General features: G+C 40.8%; 1 protein-coding gene across 1 annotated transcript in view; it reads left to right on the forward strand.

Annotated features, from left to right (window-relative positions):
• The window catches only part of med13a (mediator complex subunit 13a), a 145,704-nt gene extending 133,427 nt beyond the window's left edge, over positions 1-12,277 (forward strand). Inside the window, exons 20-30 of the mRNA XM_038297763.1 lie at positions 1,835-2,213; positions 2,302-2,518; positions 4,016-4,207; positions 6,239-6,462; positions 6,607-6,749; positions 7,414-7,572; positions 9,018-9,206; positions 9,310-9,446; positions 9,527-9,691; positions 11,270-11,370; positions 11,532-12,277. Of these exons, the coding sequence (XP_038153691.1) occupies positions 1,835-2,213; positions 2,302-2,518; positions 4,016-4,207; positions 6,239-6,462; positions 6,607-6,749; positions 7,414-7,572; positions 9,018-9,206; positions 9,310-9,446; positions 9,527-9,691; positions 11,270-11,370; positions 11,532-11,664 (2,039 nt within the window). The 3' untranslated portion in view covers positions 11,665-12,277. The remainder of the gene's footprint in view (positions 1-1,834; positions 2,214-2,301; positions 2,519-4,015; positions 4,208-6,238; positions 6,463-6,606; positions 6,750-7,413; positions 7,573-9,017; positions 9,207-9,309; positions 9,447-9,526; positions 9,692-11,269; positions 11,371-11,531) is intronic.
• Positions 12,278-17,127: the final 4,850 nt, after the last annotated feature.

A 17,127-nucleotide genomic window follows, 5' to 3' on the forward strand; every position in this document is an offset into this window, starting at 1 on the left:
TTTAATAATTTAACAAAAAATAGAAAATTAACATGCACTGTAATATTTAGTTAAATGGCTTCTAAGAAGCTGCAAAAAGAACAAAAACCTGCTAATCTTTTATAACCGAGAAATTTCTGGTTGCATCATCTTATTTCCTTTTTTTTTTTCCTTTAACCCTGCTTTTAAAAGTCATAGGGAAGTCATATTTAAATGTCAAATCATTCTGGCTTAAACATGTATATAAATGAACTCTTTATCAGACGATATTCTCCCATAAGTTAGAAAATGCTTTGCCTCGTCTGTTCCTGTTTGGCTGTGACGTCATCCTGGAAAAAAACATCAGCTGTGCTGCTTCTATCAACACCCTTGTTAATAGATGTTGGAGATCGGCCTGTTTTCCAGTGTGGTCCTGTTTCTCTGACCGTGACTGAGTGGATGTGCTCTCTTCGTCCTCTGGCATGGGAGCTGCCTTGGAGCTCGTCTGCCTGGCTGTGTGTTTCCTGGACGGGGCCGCCTTTTACAGCTGCTTTTTGTATCTCTGCTTCTGTCTCCTTGAACCCCAGTCGGCCTCGGCAGATGGCCGCTCACACTGAGCCTGGTTCTGCTGGAGGTTTCTTCCTGTTAAAAGGGAGTTTTTCCTCTCCACTGTCGCTACAAGCATGCTTAGTGTGGGGGATTGTATTTGAGTCAATGAGTCAATGCAATCAACTGGTTTTCCTTAGATAGAAAACTTTGTATCAATTTGACTGTATGATCTGGTTGAACTGTAAAGTGCCTTGAGATGACATGTGTTGTGAATTTGGCGCTATATAAATAAACTGAATAGAATTGAATTGAAAATCTGTGGTTTTTTTTCATTATCTTATGCAGGCCAGTTAGTTATACGTCAGCCTGAACACCTAAATTCGGCCAATCATATATCAACGGTCATCTGTCAATAAAATTTTTTCGGCCATAGCATCTTGATTCATATGTCCCAGCTAATATACGCAACGGTTGAAATAGGAATCATTTCCTTTCCCATTGAGTTCCGTCCCAGTGTTCACGGGGATGGACGTCTGTGTCTTCAGCAGGCGTAGAGCTAACAGAACTAGCAGCGTTGCGAGGCAAGGGCTCAAACGTGTACGGCTGGAAGCCTTCTACACCAAACCAAGCTTCTGCCGCCCATGCCTCTTCCACAACATCTTCATCCCCCCTTTCCTCCTCTAAATAAAAAATGGATGACGGCGGAGACTCATCCACGACCTCCGACACTAAACTCTCCTCCTCTTGCATGTTTCCTCTGTCCATAGCGTTCCTTGACAGTGTCGTTTCTAAGTCACCAATTTAGTGCTACTTGGTCCCAATGGAATTTCCCATTGGGAACCTACTAGCAGTAAGTTGCTAACTGGTTAGCAAGATGCTTCCGACAAACCGACCACAACCAAATTGCTTGCAAACCTTCCGCCACAACATTCCCGCCCCCTTGATAAACGACCAATCACATTCACTTTATTCACTTGTGTAAAGTCTTGCACCACTCAGGATAATACGAAAATGCAACCTGCTTTAAATAAAGTCTGGATGTTTTTAGAAAGCTTAATTTCCGGCTCTCTAAATCGGGGGGGTCTTCAGTAATGGTTTCTGAGTTTTCCAGACTCACTGTCCCGCATGTTAAAGGTATTTCCCTATAATAAAGAAGTATTTAACCAAAATGTTATTTTTCAGATTGATAAATGCTGGGATGAACTTTGTTGCAGTAAAAATTTTATTTTGGCCCCATTTTAAATCAAAGTTTACTTTAAGGTGCATCTTTTCTTTTTTTTAATCATTAATTAATATTTCAATGCTGTGTTTCTGTCTCTCCCTGTAGCTCCTTACCTCGCCTCTCAGACATTAGATAGTTCACTCCTCACACAGCCTAGTGCCTCTTCTTCATCCAGCCACACTTCATCCAATCAACAGTCTAGCTCCACCTCTACCACAGCCAGCCAGCAAACCCCCTCAGCTCCCAACAGCAGCAGCACCAACGGCGGCTCTGGAAACGCCTCCGCTTCATCCAACGGCCTGCCGGCGTCCTCGGGCCAGCCGGGCAGCGCCGTGCCGTCTGGAAAGCCCAACTCTTTCCCGCCTTTCGGAACCGTGAACAGCCAGGGTTCCCAGAGCGGACAGCAGGCCGCCACCCAGAACGCTTCCACCTCAGGGGACGGCTCCAGCAGCCAGGCGCAGGGGCCCACAGAGCCTCCTGAAAGGTGCAGCACACAAGAACATTGCTGCTGCTTCTGGAAGGTTTCTAACAGTTTCACCTAATTGAAAGTGAGCTCTGCTTTTCTTTCACAGCACTTTGGAGCGGGAGAAGATAGGCGTGCCTACAGACGGGGAGTCCCACGCCGTCACCTACCCTCCTGCCATCGTTGTTTACATCGTGGACCCCTTTAGCTACGAGGAGGCAGACAGTGGCTCCCATTCCTGCGTTTGGACGCTGGGTTTGCTGCGCTGTTACCTGGAGATGCTTCACTTTCTGCCTCCAAACATTCGCAACTCTATTTCTGTACAGGTGAGCAAACAACCAACTCTGGATTCTACGGAGTAAACTTTGTTCAAATTTCGTGGAAAGACTGAAAGAGAGAAACAGATGTAGTAAATGGAAATAATAAAAAAACACATTTTGTAAATACATTTTGGAAAAATGAAATCCAAGTGGGAAACTTTGTCGAACTTTAAAATAATTTTTTTTTTATTATCTATGCTTTTTTCAAAGATTTTTCAAAGATAATTTTTCTTCAAAATAAAATTCTGAATAAAATTTACAGATATTTTTTATTTATTTATATTTTTGAATTGTATTTTCACTTTTTTATAACAAAACTTTATTTCATTTTTTGTCAAATTTCTGATTTTTTTTTTAGATTGAATTTGATGTATTTCATTCTTTTGAAATTAAAATTTCAGCGGTTTAGTTTTGGTCAGTGTTTGCGTTAAGAACAAATGTTTGTATTGAGCTTGATGTGAGGAAAATGTGAAAAAAGAATTTTAAAATGATGCAATTCTTAAAAAACATCTGAAAAACTGAAATCTAAAAACAAAAAACATTTGAAAATATAAAATCTTTCAAATTGAAGAAGCTGGCAATATAAAATTTGTTTATTTGAAAATATAAATTATGTCAAGAATTGAAGAAAGCAAATAAAATTAAATATTAAATAATGTAACAAGCTAAATCTAAGAAAACGGTCAAGTTACTCTCAATACCTTGTTTGATTGAAATGTTTTACAGATTAGTTTTTTGTTACGTTCCTTGCTTAAAACAATAATGGAACAATATTTACTCCATAAATTCAAAGCTAATTTAGATCATTTTTTTTACTAAATGCACAAAATCACCAAAGAATGATGCATCCAAACCTTTTGGCATGAAGGCTAGAATAATGAGTCAGTGTGAATGAACGAGAGGTTTGAATTTTATGTATTTTTTTTTTTTTTATAATTCACAAAAAAAAACTAATATTTAGTTAAATGGCTTCCAAGACGCTGCAAAAAGAAAAAACCTGCTAATCTCTTATAACCAAGAAGTTTCTGCATCATCTTATTTCCAACTTTGCTGTTTTTCTTCCATCAACCCTGCTTTTAAATAAAGTCTAGATGTTTTTAGAAAGCTTGATCTGTTCTGAGGAGGTTACAAGTACCCGGTTTGATTCCCGAAGCCTGCCCTGGGTACCTGAGCAAGACCCTTACCCCCACACTGCTTCCCATGGGTTAGAGTTCATTTTCCCATTGTGGGACAATAAAGGGATTTACAATACATAAAGTGGATCTTCAGTACAGGTCTCTGAAATTTCCAAACTCAATGTCCTGCATGTTTGAGGTATTTCCCTGCCTCCAAACACCTGACTTTAATAAAAGAGTATTTAATTCAGATGCATGCAGGCCGGAAGGTCCTGAGGACCCCATATCTAACAGATTCAGCTTATCTCCAGACTGCAGCAGAATTTAGCTCTTTAAATCTTTAACCTAAACAGAAGAAAGTGATTATTGTTGTTTTCTCTCCTCTCAGATTATTCCATGTCAGTATCTGCTTCAGCAAGTCAGAGGAGAAGACCATCACATCTACGCACAGCACCTCAAATCCCTGGCCTTCTCCGTCTTCACTCAGTGCAGACGGCCGCTGCCCACCTCCACCAACGTCAAGTCACTAACGGGCTTCGGCCCCGGCTTAGCCATCGACAACTCACTCAAGAGCTCAGAGGTAACATGCTGCAGAACTCTAAGTTTAAAAAAAGTCTAATTCTTTCTTGATATAAGGGGATTTTCTCTTGATTTGAGCAGGTTAGTTAGACAAACTGATTTTGTTTCAAATTAGAAAAAGCAGCTTCGCTATCTTATTTCAAGAGCATAATATCTACTTATTTTAAGGGCAAAAATAGACAAGTCATTGGGGGAGATTCCTATTTACTGGCTCAATTTTTAAAAGTTCCTCTAATTTTAGACATTTTGACTAATTATAGATCCGTTTTTACAGCGAAGCCTTTACGGCACAGCTGCTTGGATTTATTTAAGCAGCATTTCTAATTCTTATCCCTTTATAAGCATAGAGACGTTTAGAGGCATTATTTACACAGATTGGTATTCAGCCCACCCTTTAAACAGATCTCAATCCCCTGTCACCCCTTGAAGATTTAGCCGGCGTATGCCTGACGTACGAAAAATCCAGCAAAACGCTGACATACGTTGGATAAGTTACGGGTACACTTTGTTTTGAATAAGTTATGAGCACGCTGAAACACGCAGCCACATGTCGACATACAGCAAGTACATCCAGACGTATGCCATTGTATGCTCATATGTGGGACATAAGTTACAAGTAAGTTATCTGATTGTTGACATGCGTTAAGTGTATTTTACTCATAAGTCGTGGCATCTAGCTTATCCAAAACTAAAATCATTAACTTGTTCATAACTTATGTGTAACTTCTCAAGAACTTCTCTCCAACACATATCAACGTATCTGACATGTTCCAGACAACACAGATTGTGTTTCTAACGTACAGCTACTGTTAAATAGTGTATTCGCAGCGAATTAGTATAAAAAGGGGTTCACAGGAGGAAACCATCAGTTCTCCTCCTGACTTCATCCCCATCTTGGGGTGAGCCAGAAGGTGAGTGTGATGGATCCTCCCTGCGTTCATGCCCACAGCCAACAAATCTTCTAGCAGACATGACGCTGAATGTGATGCAACAGCAAACCTTCTTTCTTTTTACTTTTTATTTCTTCTTTTATTTTGGGAGGGCGGTAAACAGCAGCTGGGTTAACACCGCAATCAAATACATATTTTTAAGCAACATTCGCTGCTCCCCTCCGACACAAGTTCTGGACTCGTTATGAATACTCTATATATGTGCCCAAAAATGAAAAAATACATGGAAAGTTAAGCGTATGCCATAGTTTCAGGAGATTCTGACGTTAGGCATACGCTGGCTTAATGGTGAAGGTGTGACAGGGCCCTCAGGTCCTTGTAGTTACAGAAGCAGAAGAACTCATAACCTCTGTTTCTCCAGAGTTTAATCTTTGGTTATCTGTTTGGCTAGCTCTCTGAAACATTTATAATGGGATTTCTACGGCCTGTTTGGACAAAGGTGGTCCTTAGATCAGGATCTGATTAAGTTAGCTTCTTTCCTCGCATCAAATTTGACCCTTTTTCCGACCTACTAGTCAAATTCTAGGCTCCCTTTCACAATAACTGACAATAAAGAATGTGTGAGGTCTAACACCTAAAACACTGTAAAACAAGGAAAGAAAGACACAGAGGCAGAATTCTTTTTACTCGCGAGGAGAGTAGGAAGAGACGTGCAGGTACATCTCCGCCCCACTCTGCCGGTCTTCAGCTTTCTCCTCGCTATTTATTAAAGTCAGAGGGGGGGTCCCTAGTTACACAAGCTGAGGTTGCGCTAAAGGAATAGGAAACAAGAAATATAATTCAATTTGCAGCCTCAGTGAACAGGTCAATTTGCATTTAAATGTCTTGCGGTCAAATGGTCGGAGAACCTCCTGGTTTTGTTAAGCTTGAGCAATACTTCCTGAGGGTTGACCTATACTGCTTGTCAACACCTCTCTGGAACAGCAATATGTCACACATTATACATCATAAGAACAAACATTAAGTATCTTATACATAATTATTCCAACAGATGTCCAATGGGTCTTTTTTAGGCTTTGGCCCTATAATTATTAAATCCAACAAGTTTTCATAACATAATTTTCCTTTTCTTCCATTTGCAGAGGCCAGAGTGTTTGCGTCTCTACACGCCTCCATTTATCCTGGCTCCAGTAAAGGACAAGCAGACGGGGCTGGGCGAGACGTTTGGTGAAGCATCACAAAAATACCATGTGCTGTTTGTGGGATACTGTCTGTCCCACGACCAGCGCTGGCTTCTGGCTACATGCACTGATCTGTACGGGGAACTGCTGGAGACCAACATCATCAACATCGACGTGCCCAACAGGTGCTTCAGCTTCTCCACGCCTGATAAGCTGTCTCATTTTTTTTTTAAATCTCCGGTTTAATGAAGATTTTTTTTAATGCATTTTAGATTAAATTAACATGAATTACAAAAAACTGATGTGGTGAATATGTTTGTGTTGCACAGAGCTCGGAGGAAAAAAGGCTCCGTACGTCGGCTCGGCCTGCAGAAGCTGTGGGATTGGTGCCTGGGATTAGTTCAGATGACATCTGTTCCTTGGAGAGTGGTGATTGGCCGGCTGGGCAGGATGGGGCATGGAGAGCTAAAAGGTGATTCAGTATTTTATATCAAATAAATCCGTTACCTATGTCTACAGGGCGGGAAACAGATGTTTCACAACTCTTTTAATATACACAATTCCAACATGTTTTTGAACTGATATTCTGGGGAGGCAGCGATCAACCTGCTGGCGGCCAGACAGACCACATTTCCTAAATTTTTCCTAATCCACGATCATTTAGATCTTCCCCAACTCTCCAAAAATAACAAAATCAGCAGCTGTCAACACGCAAAACCAGCCACGTCTTATTTAAAAGTCTCCTATAGGGAAATATATGATGCATTTAGCACCACAAAGTGTTAAAGGAAAAGTCCGGTCAGCAAGGAAAGATCAATGGATCATTATCTATACCTAAAAATTATATTTTCGCTGTGAGTTAATGAATTTAGTGTTAATCAGTGGTCTTTAATGTTTTTTATAACATATTTGAAGTTGATTTTATCACAGATAATATCAGTTGTTAACAAGAAATAAGAATCTCTAAGTCGGGCTTTTTAAAGGTTCATTATGTTCCAGAAAGTTCTTCGATGCACCCCCATTTCATTCTAAAAAATCAGCGTTGATTTTAGTGAAAGTTTAAAAAATGGTCATAGATGCGTTTCCATGGCGGCGCTTCAACGTTCACTAATGTCTCTCCTCTCTCTACATCTCAGACTGGAGCATCTTATTGAGCAGGAGAAACCTGCAATCAATCAGCCGCCGTCTGAAGGAAATGTGTCGAATGTGTGGAATCTCCGCCTCCGACACTCCCAGCATCCTCAGTGTGTGCCTGGTCGCCATGGAGCCGCAGGGATCCTTCATCATCATGCCAGGTACGGTGTGACACACACACACGATGGCGTAGAAGCTGTTGAGTTTTGATGTGGCGCCTCTGATCTGGATGGCTCCGCCCAGAAAACAAGCAGGGGGCTGTTTGTGTGTGCGGTATGACGGATAGCCGCCACATATCACAGGCCTTTCCGCCTCCACGTCCGGAGCAGATGGATGACGGGTGTACCTTTCTCTCATGAAGCACTGCCTCTCAGATGCCCATCGACCTCGTTTCAGAGTGACGGAGAGCCCGATCGATGGCTTTATCTGGGGAGTGTCAGTCATCATGCTAGGATTAAGTAGAGTTATGCATCTCCTGTTGAAAAGCTCTCAAACTGAAAGCTCGTGTTAAGCTCAGATAAGACCGAGGGATCAGGAACGAACAGAACAGGTAGGATGACAGAGGCTTTATCTGTATACAGTAAATATACATCAAACCTGTCAGAGCTGATCTCTGCTGCCTGTTCCTTCTGTTCTATTCCGTCTTTGCTTCTTCCACCTTTAAATATCCCCAATTCTGAAATAAATTCTAACATCCGATAAAGATAACCTCAGTAAAAGAGTAGCAACTAGGGCTGAAACAATCGGATTAATCGTTAACTGGATTATAGAGATTTGAAATTATGTCTTTAACTGACAGAACGTCACACTTAGAGTAGAAACGCTACCAACTCGTAAAAGATTATTTAAATAATTTGCATTTAAGTTTAAAAACCTGTCAGTATCCTCTCTCCAGGAAAAGTTTTATTTAGATTTTTTTGATTAGCAAAATAATCTTTAGTTGTAGCCCCAGTAGGCACGATCTAAAAAAAAATCTAAATCCATGTTTGGTTTCTTCTTTGGATTTTCTGTTTTAAAACATAAACAAAGAGCTGGTGAAGATTCTCAGTCATCCAGGTCATAGTTGTTCTAAAAGAAGAAAATTAAAAACAATCCACTGGACTTTGTTTCCAAGCTGGAAGACGTTTTGCTTCCCATGCAGGAAGCTTTTTCAATTCATAATGTCAGTAATAACGTTGAATTTGAGTTTATACAGTAGCCCAACAAAGCCCCATACCTGTCTAAGTGTCATTTCAGACACTTAAGGGGTACCGCAGGCTAACAAAAGAAGCCAAACGACCCCCATTCCAAAGAGGTGGATGCCTTTGTCCGTTTTAATTTGCATGTTTTCAAAACAAAAACAAGGTTTTGTTGAGCTACTGTATAAAACCTTGAACGCAACTCTGTTAACTCTATAACTCTAAAAGCAGACGACCTAGTTTCTGAGTATAAACCAGCCTTTAGTGGACCTGATCTGAAGTTGGATGGAATCGCCGTTTGTTTAGATTTAGCTGTTTGGGTTAGATGAACGTACTCTGGAGTCGAGCCTGTGTTCGTCTCTCAGACTTGCTGAATAAAGGGATTTCCTTGCTGCCGTTTGTTGACGTTCTCTCCCCTCCCCTCTCAGACTCCGTCTCCACAGGCTCCGTGTTTGGCCGGAGCACCACCTTAAACATGCAGACCTCGCAGCTCAGCACGCCGCAGGACACCTCCTGCACGCACATCTTGGTGTTTCCCACCTCCGCTTCTCTTCAAGTGGCCAGCTCCAGTTACACCAACATCGACAACAACATCGACCTCCTCAACGCCACCACCGGTCAGTGGCGCCTCCTCTGCTGACTCATCTCTGGAAACTTTGTTTCTGTTTTTATTTCTTTTCTGCTTGTTTCCTAATTACGCTTCTTTTATATATTTCCCAGATGGATCTGGTATTGGGATCTTTGACCTGCTTGACCCGGAGAATGAGTTGGAGGCAGCCATCATCAACATGTCACCCACTACTTCTCCAGTACACTCCCCCAGCCATAATTACCACCACGGGGTGGACGGCAGTAAGGTGAGGCATCGCTAACTTCCTGAAGGACGGATCCGTGTGACGCCTGCTGGCGAGGCTCACCTCCTGCTTCTGTTCTGCAGGGCCAGAGCACAGACCGCATGGAGTCTCACGAAGAGGTTCCTAACCTCCTGCAGCAGCCGCTGGCGCTTGGTTACCTGGTCTCCACGGCGAAGGCCGGCCCGCTGCCCGACTGGTTCTGGTCGGCCTGTCCGCAGGCTCAGAACCAGTGTCCGCTCTTCCTCAAGGTATCAAACCTCTTTAAGTAAAAACGTCTTTCACTGCGGCTTTTAACAGAATATAATCAAGATCCGGTTAAATAGATCGTCTTTGATCATTTAATAGTTGAATAAAAATCATAATAACCAGCTAAACTAAAATACTTGAAATTTCCACATTAAACAGCTTGTTATCATAAATTATATACAGAACCCTGTGAGAAAATTTTTGATATTTAAGTACATTTATTCCAGAAATTTAACTCAAAAGTGGAGCTGAAATTTATTACAATTATTGATTTTTTTTTTTTTTTTTTCACGTTCTTACTTTTGATTATTTAGTTCACAGCTAAATAATCTCAGTACATGATTGTGGAAGCGTTTAGTCACTTTAATAGCAGCTTTTATGTCATCTGCCTTGTTGGCTTTGCTGTGTCCTTAAATTATCTATAAGCTTCAGCTCAGGTTATTCATTTAAATTGCTTCCTGTCCACATTTCAGTAAACCTCCTTAAATGAGCTGGTGAAGATTCTCAGTCATCCAGGTCATAGTAATTCTAAAAAAAGTAAAAAAAAAAAAAAAAACAATCCAAGTTTGAAGACATTTTGCTTCTCATCCAGGACGCTTTTTCAATTCAAAATGTCAGAAATAGCGTTGAGTTCCAGGCTTTATAGAGTGAACCAAAAGCAAAGTCTTGTTTTGGCTCTGAAAACATGCAAATTGAACCGAAAGAACGACTCCACCCCTTAGGAATTAGCAGTCGTTTGGGTTCTTTTTTAGCCTGCAATACCCTATGATATCATCACTACCCCCGCGTATTAAGCCAGGCCATCCATTCCCTTTAATGACCCCCCTTTAAGAGTCATAGACAGGTATGGGGTATTGCAGGCTAACATACAAGACAAACAACCACCATTCCAAAGGTTTGCATGTTTTGAAAACATAAACATAGCCTTGTTTGGTCTACTGCATAAAACCTCGAACTCAACACTCAACATCCTCAAACTCTTCGTCCACGCTTTCCTTCAATAAATAAAAAATCTCTGACTGAGGAGACTCATCCACGACCTCGGACACTAAACTCTCCTCCTCTTGCATGTTTCCTCTGTCCATAGCGTTCCTTGACAGTGTCGTTACTAAGTCACCAATTTAGTGCTACTTGGTCCCAATGGAACTTCCCATTGGAACCTACTAGCACTAAGTTGCTAACTGGTTAGCAAGATGCTTCCGAGACACCGGCCACAACCAAACTTGCTTACGAACCTTCCGCCACAACAATCCCGCCCCCTTGATAAACGACCAATTGCATTCACTTTATTTATTCGTGTAAAGTCGTGCGGAGAATTCCCTACGACTTTAAATATACTGTTATTGTTTGACAGACAAAATCCAAGTTTAAGAAACCCCTGAAACTGAAATTAAGTAGGGGGGATTAAGCTGTGGAAGCTCGTGTTTTTGCCCACTGATATTTATTGCCCCTGGATTTGGTTCCAGACTCGCTGCGGCGTCGGAGCAAATATCAAAAATTATTCTGCTGAGATGAAATGAAAGATTAAAGCTTTGAAGAGGCCTTTGACACTGTGTCTCTCTCTTGATTTCCTCTCTCAGGCCTCTTTGCACCTCCATGTGTCTTCTGTGCAATCAGACGAGCTGCTGCATAGCCGGCACTCCCACCCCCTTGACTCCAATCAGACCTCAGATGTACTCAGGTAAACAACTCCGCCGCACGCTCTGCCTGGAGTCAAGAGAACGGTTTACCGGCTGTTGGCAAGAGAGTTTCCATTTATAGAGCGGATGTTTTTTCCTGCGGAGTTTGAATAACCGCTGGTCGGTTTCTAGTTGTGACTTTGAGTTTGTTGTGTCTGAACAGATTTGTGCTGGAGCAGTACAACACTCTCTCCTGGCTTACGTGTGACCCGGCAACGCAGGACCGAAGATCGTGTCTGCCCATTCACTTTGTGGTGCTCAACCAGATGTACAACTTCATCATGACCATGTTGTAACCAGCAGCCTGTCAGAGGAGAGGCGGAGGAAGGAGAAGCCTTCAAAGAGGAGCAAAGTGGCACCAGAGTACAGAGCTGGATCCTGCACCCAGATGGAATCCCTGCTCCCGCTCCCGGCCCGGCCCGGCATGGCCCGCCATCACCAGGACTCAGAGTGTAGAAAACCGGCAACTAATGAACGCCAGAGATTGACGGGTTTACTGTCATGGTATGTAGCATGGCAGCAGAGTCACTGGCCAGTCTGTATTAGAGAGTTTATCTGTAATGTTATTGGAAGAAAAGGGACATATTTGATCTAGGAAAAACGGATCTCTGCTTTTAATACGACAAAATCCTTTTTAAGGCTTTAGATGAAAAAGTATCCAAATGAAATGCCTGCATCTATCTTATTTATTGTAAGTTTTTAAATGTATAAATTGTCATATTTCTTACCCTCTTTTATATATAAAATGAAGGTTTATATCACCTTCCTGCTTTAAAGCAATTGGTCTCAGATATATGTATTCGTCTTAATAAAGGAACCTGGAAGAAAATCCCATAAAAAAAAGAAATAAAGTCCCAGTAGGTCGCTTTTAGAGTATTATTTTTTTGTAACGAAGACAGAATATTTGTATTGTCACAATGTACAGAAGAATGAGAGGAGAATTATGTTTCATGCCTTTGAGCATGAAGGACTTACAGCAAGGCTGTAGCTACAGAGGACTTGTACAGCAATGAACTTCACTGTGTTCAAATAAAGAGGTACATTGTTGTATAGGATATTTTATACCACACATTTAGACACAAAAACCAAACTGCAATATATATATATATATATATGTATATATTTATATACATATATATATATATATATATATATACATGAATACCACACCAACTGGTGGTGTGGTTTCTGTTTTAGGAATAAAGTGTGTCGACTTACTTTCCTGTGCTTCCTGTGTTCTATGGGGGGGTTGGGGGGGCGGTATACATAATAGTATTTAAATGTCATGTAATTAAAGTTGGAGTTTCACATATAAATGTCTCAATACATACAGTAAGTATTTCCATGTCTTTAGATTAATTACTTCATGGATTTATTTAATAATGTGTGTTTATATATATATGTGTGTGTGTGTGTGTGTGTGTGTGTGTGTGTGTGTGTGTGTGTGTGTGTGTGTGTGTGTGTGTGTGTGTGTGTGTGTGTGTGTGTGTGTGTGTGTGTGTGTGTGTGTGTGTGTATATGTGTGTATATGTGTGTATATGTGTATATATATATGTGTATATAAATATACATATACATACATACATACATACATACATACATTTAATAATCCTCAGTCTGAAGGGCTTGATTGGAGTTTGATCCAATCACGTCTAAGAATTTTTTTACTGCAGTCATATGTAGTACGTACATTATAGCAAGGGAACAAATATATTCTCACCGCCCACTTTATTAGGTACAGCTTGCCTATAGGTAAGGTGTTCTGTCAGACCACCTTACCTATAGTCAATACGCATGCACAACACGTCAAATTTGCGTTTATCCTTTAGTTTTGTACAAAAAAATAGACTTAAAACTACCTCGACGGGTGTGTATCCCTGTAGTCACGTACAAAAAAACACCAACAATTTAAGGTCAGATTGCCATATGCTTCAAAAAACACCAACAATTTAAGGTCAGATTGCCATATGCTTCAAAAAACACCAAAAAGTAGGTAATTCAATTGTTTTTTTTTTGTACATGACTAAAGGGATAAACCCCTGTTGAGGTGGTTTATAGTGAAGTTTTCTTACAAAACTAAAGATAGAAACTAGGGATGCACGATATAATCGGCCCCCTATCGGTATCGGCCTTAAAACTGAATATCGGACATCGGCCACCCCACTGATATTTAACCCGATATTTGATCAGCTTCTGAGTTTCTAAAGTCTAAAAAAAAAAAAATACTACAACTTCCTCAAAAACTTCTTTTTTACAGACTAAAAAACTTCTAAAGACGAGGGGAAAATATTGATACATTAAAATATCACAATATCTTCATATGCTGATATATTGCCATTTAAAAACACCATATCAATCTCATTTACTAATGAAATATTGCTATATGTCATCGTTATGCTACGAAATCCCCCGAAAATTCACGAAATTTTGCCATATATTTATATGTTGATATACTGACGCGGTATCGATCTATTTCACTAACAAAATCTCACAAGAATTTGCAAAGTATCACGAGAGTTTGTAACAGAACGATGAAATTTCACGACATTTTGAAAGTAAAATAGATCGATATCGAGTTTTTAAAAATCAATTTGATATCAGCATATGAAAATATATTTGAGTATATTATTTTGTGTCAGAAATGGAAAACAAAACTGCTATTTTCAATGACTACTTATTTTTGTCCAGCTTTAACATCGGTATCAATATTGGTTATCGGCTACATTAGTTTTAAAATATCGGATATCGGCCAAAATCCCAATATCGTGAATCCCTAATAGAAACTTGTATTGACTATGGGTATGCTGGTCTGACAGAACACCGGGTTGGACTTTTGAAGTTAGGAAGCTGAGGCAGAGGCTTTTCTTGCAAGAAAAAAGGTTAAAATTTATTTAACGTCCTCAGACGTAGAGATATAGCTCTGACTGGGCAAAACTCAGTACATACTTTTATATAGCAAATCCCAAAACTATCCCCATCCCTACATAAAGAACTTTCTCACACATGAACATTTGGAGGAAAAACAACTTAAGTTCATTAAGGTTATACCTGTTAGGTTAATATATCTTTCACTGGCCAAATGAATCTTCTCAAAGCAACAGTCCTCCCCTTCATGTCATGAAGGAGGCTGTGTGAACTCATTCTTATCTCTTATGACCTTCGTTTGGAGCCTGTGAGGCTAAGAACAGACATATCTCAACATTTTTTACTCCATTGACTGAACTGCCTTAATCCTTCATGGCATAGATTCAAAAACCTCCTGGAAACATTCCTCAGGGAGTTTGGTCCATATTGACATGATGGCATCATGCGGATGCTTCAGGTTTGTCGGCTGCACATCAGTGATGACTCCTGTTCCACATCCCAAAGGTGCTCTGATGCATTGATCTGGTGACTGGAGGCTATTAGACCCTAACTAAGGAACCAGGCTAGGATGATTCATGTTATCCTGCTCAGAGGAACCATCAGAAGATGGGTACCCTGTGGTCATAAAAGGGATGAAAATGCTCAGCAATAACCTCTGGTAGGCTGTGACGTTGACAGGATGCTCAGTTGGTACTAAGGAAATATGGTCCAGTCCTCAAGAACTACCATCCTGTAACTTTTAGATGCATCTCTTCTCTAACACACCTGAATCAAAAGGCTCAATCCCCTCATTTAGCCCAACAGTTGCATCCTAACAAGCCACTCATTAGATTCAGGTGATTGAGGCAGGATAGTAGCTCTTGAGGACGAGACTTGAGCACCCCTGGTCTACACCAATTACACCACCAGCACCAGTCTGAACAATTACAAGGCAGGATGGATCCACCAAACCCTGACCCTACAATCTGAATGTTGCAGCAGAAATCGAGACCAGGAAGGTGGTGTCTTCTACCGCTGTAGCCCATCCTCCTCAAGGTTTGACGTGTTGTGGGTTCAGAGATGCTCTTCTGCATACCTCGGTTGTAACAGGGTCAAGAAACAATGACCCCAAACACACAGCCAAGGAAACTCAATTGGTTTAAGGCAAAGAAAATAACGCTGCTAGAATGGCCCAGCCAATCACCTGACTGGAATCCAATAGAAATTCTACAGAAAGCACTAAAGATCAGAATTCATAGAAGAGGCCCACAAAACCTTCCAGAATTGAAGACTGGTTATGTAGAAGAATGGGCCAAAATCACACCTGAGCAATGCATGCGACTCATTTCTCCATACAGGAGGTGTCTTGAAGCTGTCACTGCCAACAAACGCTTTTTTGTAAAAAGTATTAAATAAGTTTTAGGAAGTGTGTTCAATACTTTTCCCTGTGTATTTCACTTTATTACACGTAGCTTAAATTCTGGACATCTATGATTTCTTTGTATGTGTGGATTGCATAGATCGTTACTGACTGGTGAAAACGTCATGTCAACAGCACCTCTAGAAATATATTTACTGAGAAAAATGGTGTTATGTTCAATATTTATATTTATTTTACCCGCTGTGTATACATACATACACACGCACACATATATACATGTATATATATATATATATATTTTGTTGTTCCACAATGGTGAAATTCAGTCTTTGCATTTGACCCATCCAATTGCGGAGCAGTGGGCTGCCATCGCAGGATTCGCTTCTCCCTGATTAACATATGGTGACAGTAGATGGTCGCTTGCAATTTCTTGTCAACTGAACAGAAATTCTTCATACCAAGCATGCATACAGCCACATTGGGGAAGAAAAATCACTTTCAACAGGAGGCAACCTCAAACAAACCAGACTATGAGCGGCAATTTGCCGAGGCTGACAGGGCTTCAAGGACGTAGAAGCAGAAACGCACAAAAAGAACATAGAAGCACTGATCATAGATCAGTTAGAAAATGTAACGGAAAACTAGCTCCGTAGGGGGAAAAAAACAGTTAAGCAGATAAAATCTGAGCTGCTTTTCATGTCAAGCAGATGAAAGAGGGCCCTTAACTATGACATACAAAAAGGCATTGGTAAAACCCACCAAAGGAACCAAACAACAACTGATGGCTAACAGAAGAGTCACCTGAGACGGCAGAAACAGACAAACAGACCTGTGCACAGCCTGAGTTGATTACAAGAAAGCCTTTGACTCAATGCCACATGTAGATCCCGGTGTATGAAGATGTAAGAAGTAAACGGCAAGAGCCTCCATAGGGGTGTGGAAAACCATACTTTAAGCCAACTTCAAGCCAAACTGCTCCCTGAGCACTGCACACTGGCAACCAACTGCTGCCCAAGGGGATGGGTTAAATGCAGAGGTAAATTTCTCCAGTGTAAGATCAATAAAGTTCAATTATTATTGTTATTAATCCACCAAGAGGAGATCAAAATCCCAGAGGGGAGGATAGCAGATGTAGAGGTGGGCTACAGGTACCTTGGAATACCAGTAAATCTCATCCAGAAAGTGGCAACAGGAGTGGAGTGGTGGCCTAGTTGTTAGGGCATAGAATTTGGAATCCTTAGGTTGTGAGTTCAAAACCCACTCCCACAGGCTGCCTCTCTGGCTTTCTGAGCAAGACCCTTAACCCCTAATTGCTCCTTCTGCACCCTACGATGGCAGCCCACTGCTCCCCAAAGTTCAATTATAACCCATTATTATTATTATTAAAAGCCAAAATACCTGCAATGAGTAAAATCAGCTCAATGGTAAGAACAAGGTCCAGGCAATCAACAGCGATGCCTTTCCAGTAATCAGATATCATGCTGGGATCATAAGTTTTCCCAAGGAGGAAATTCAGGCCACTGATGTTGAAACA

Source organism: Cyprinodon tularosa, unplaced genomic scaffold, assembly GCF_016077235.1.
Source record: "Cyprinodon tularosa strain WSP-4 unplaced genomic scaffold, ASM1607723v1 ctg396, whole genome shotgun sequence".
Classification (NCBI taxonomy): Eukaryota; Metazoa; Chordata; class Actinopteri; order Cyprinodontiformes; family Cyprinodontidae; genus Cyprinodon; species Cyprinodon tularosa.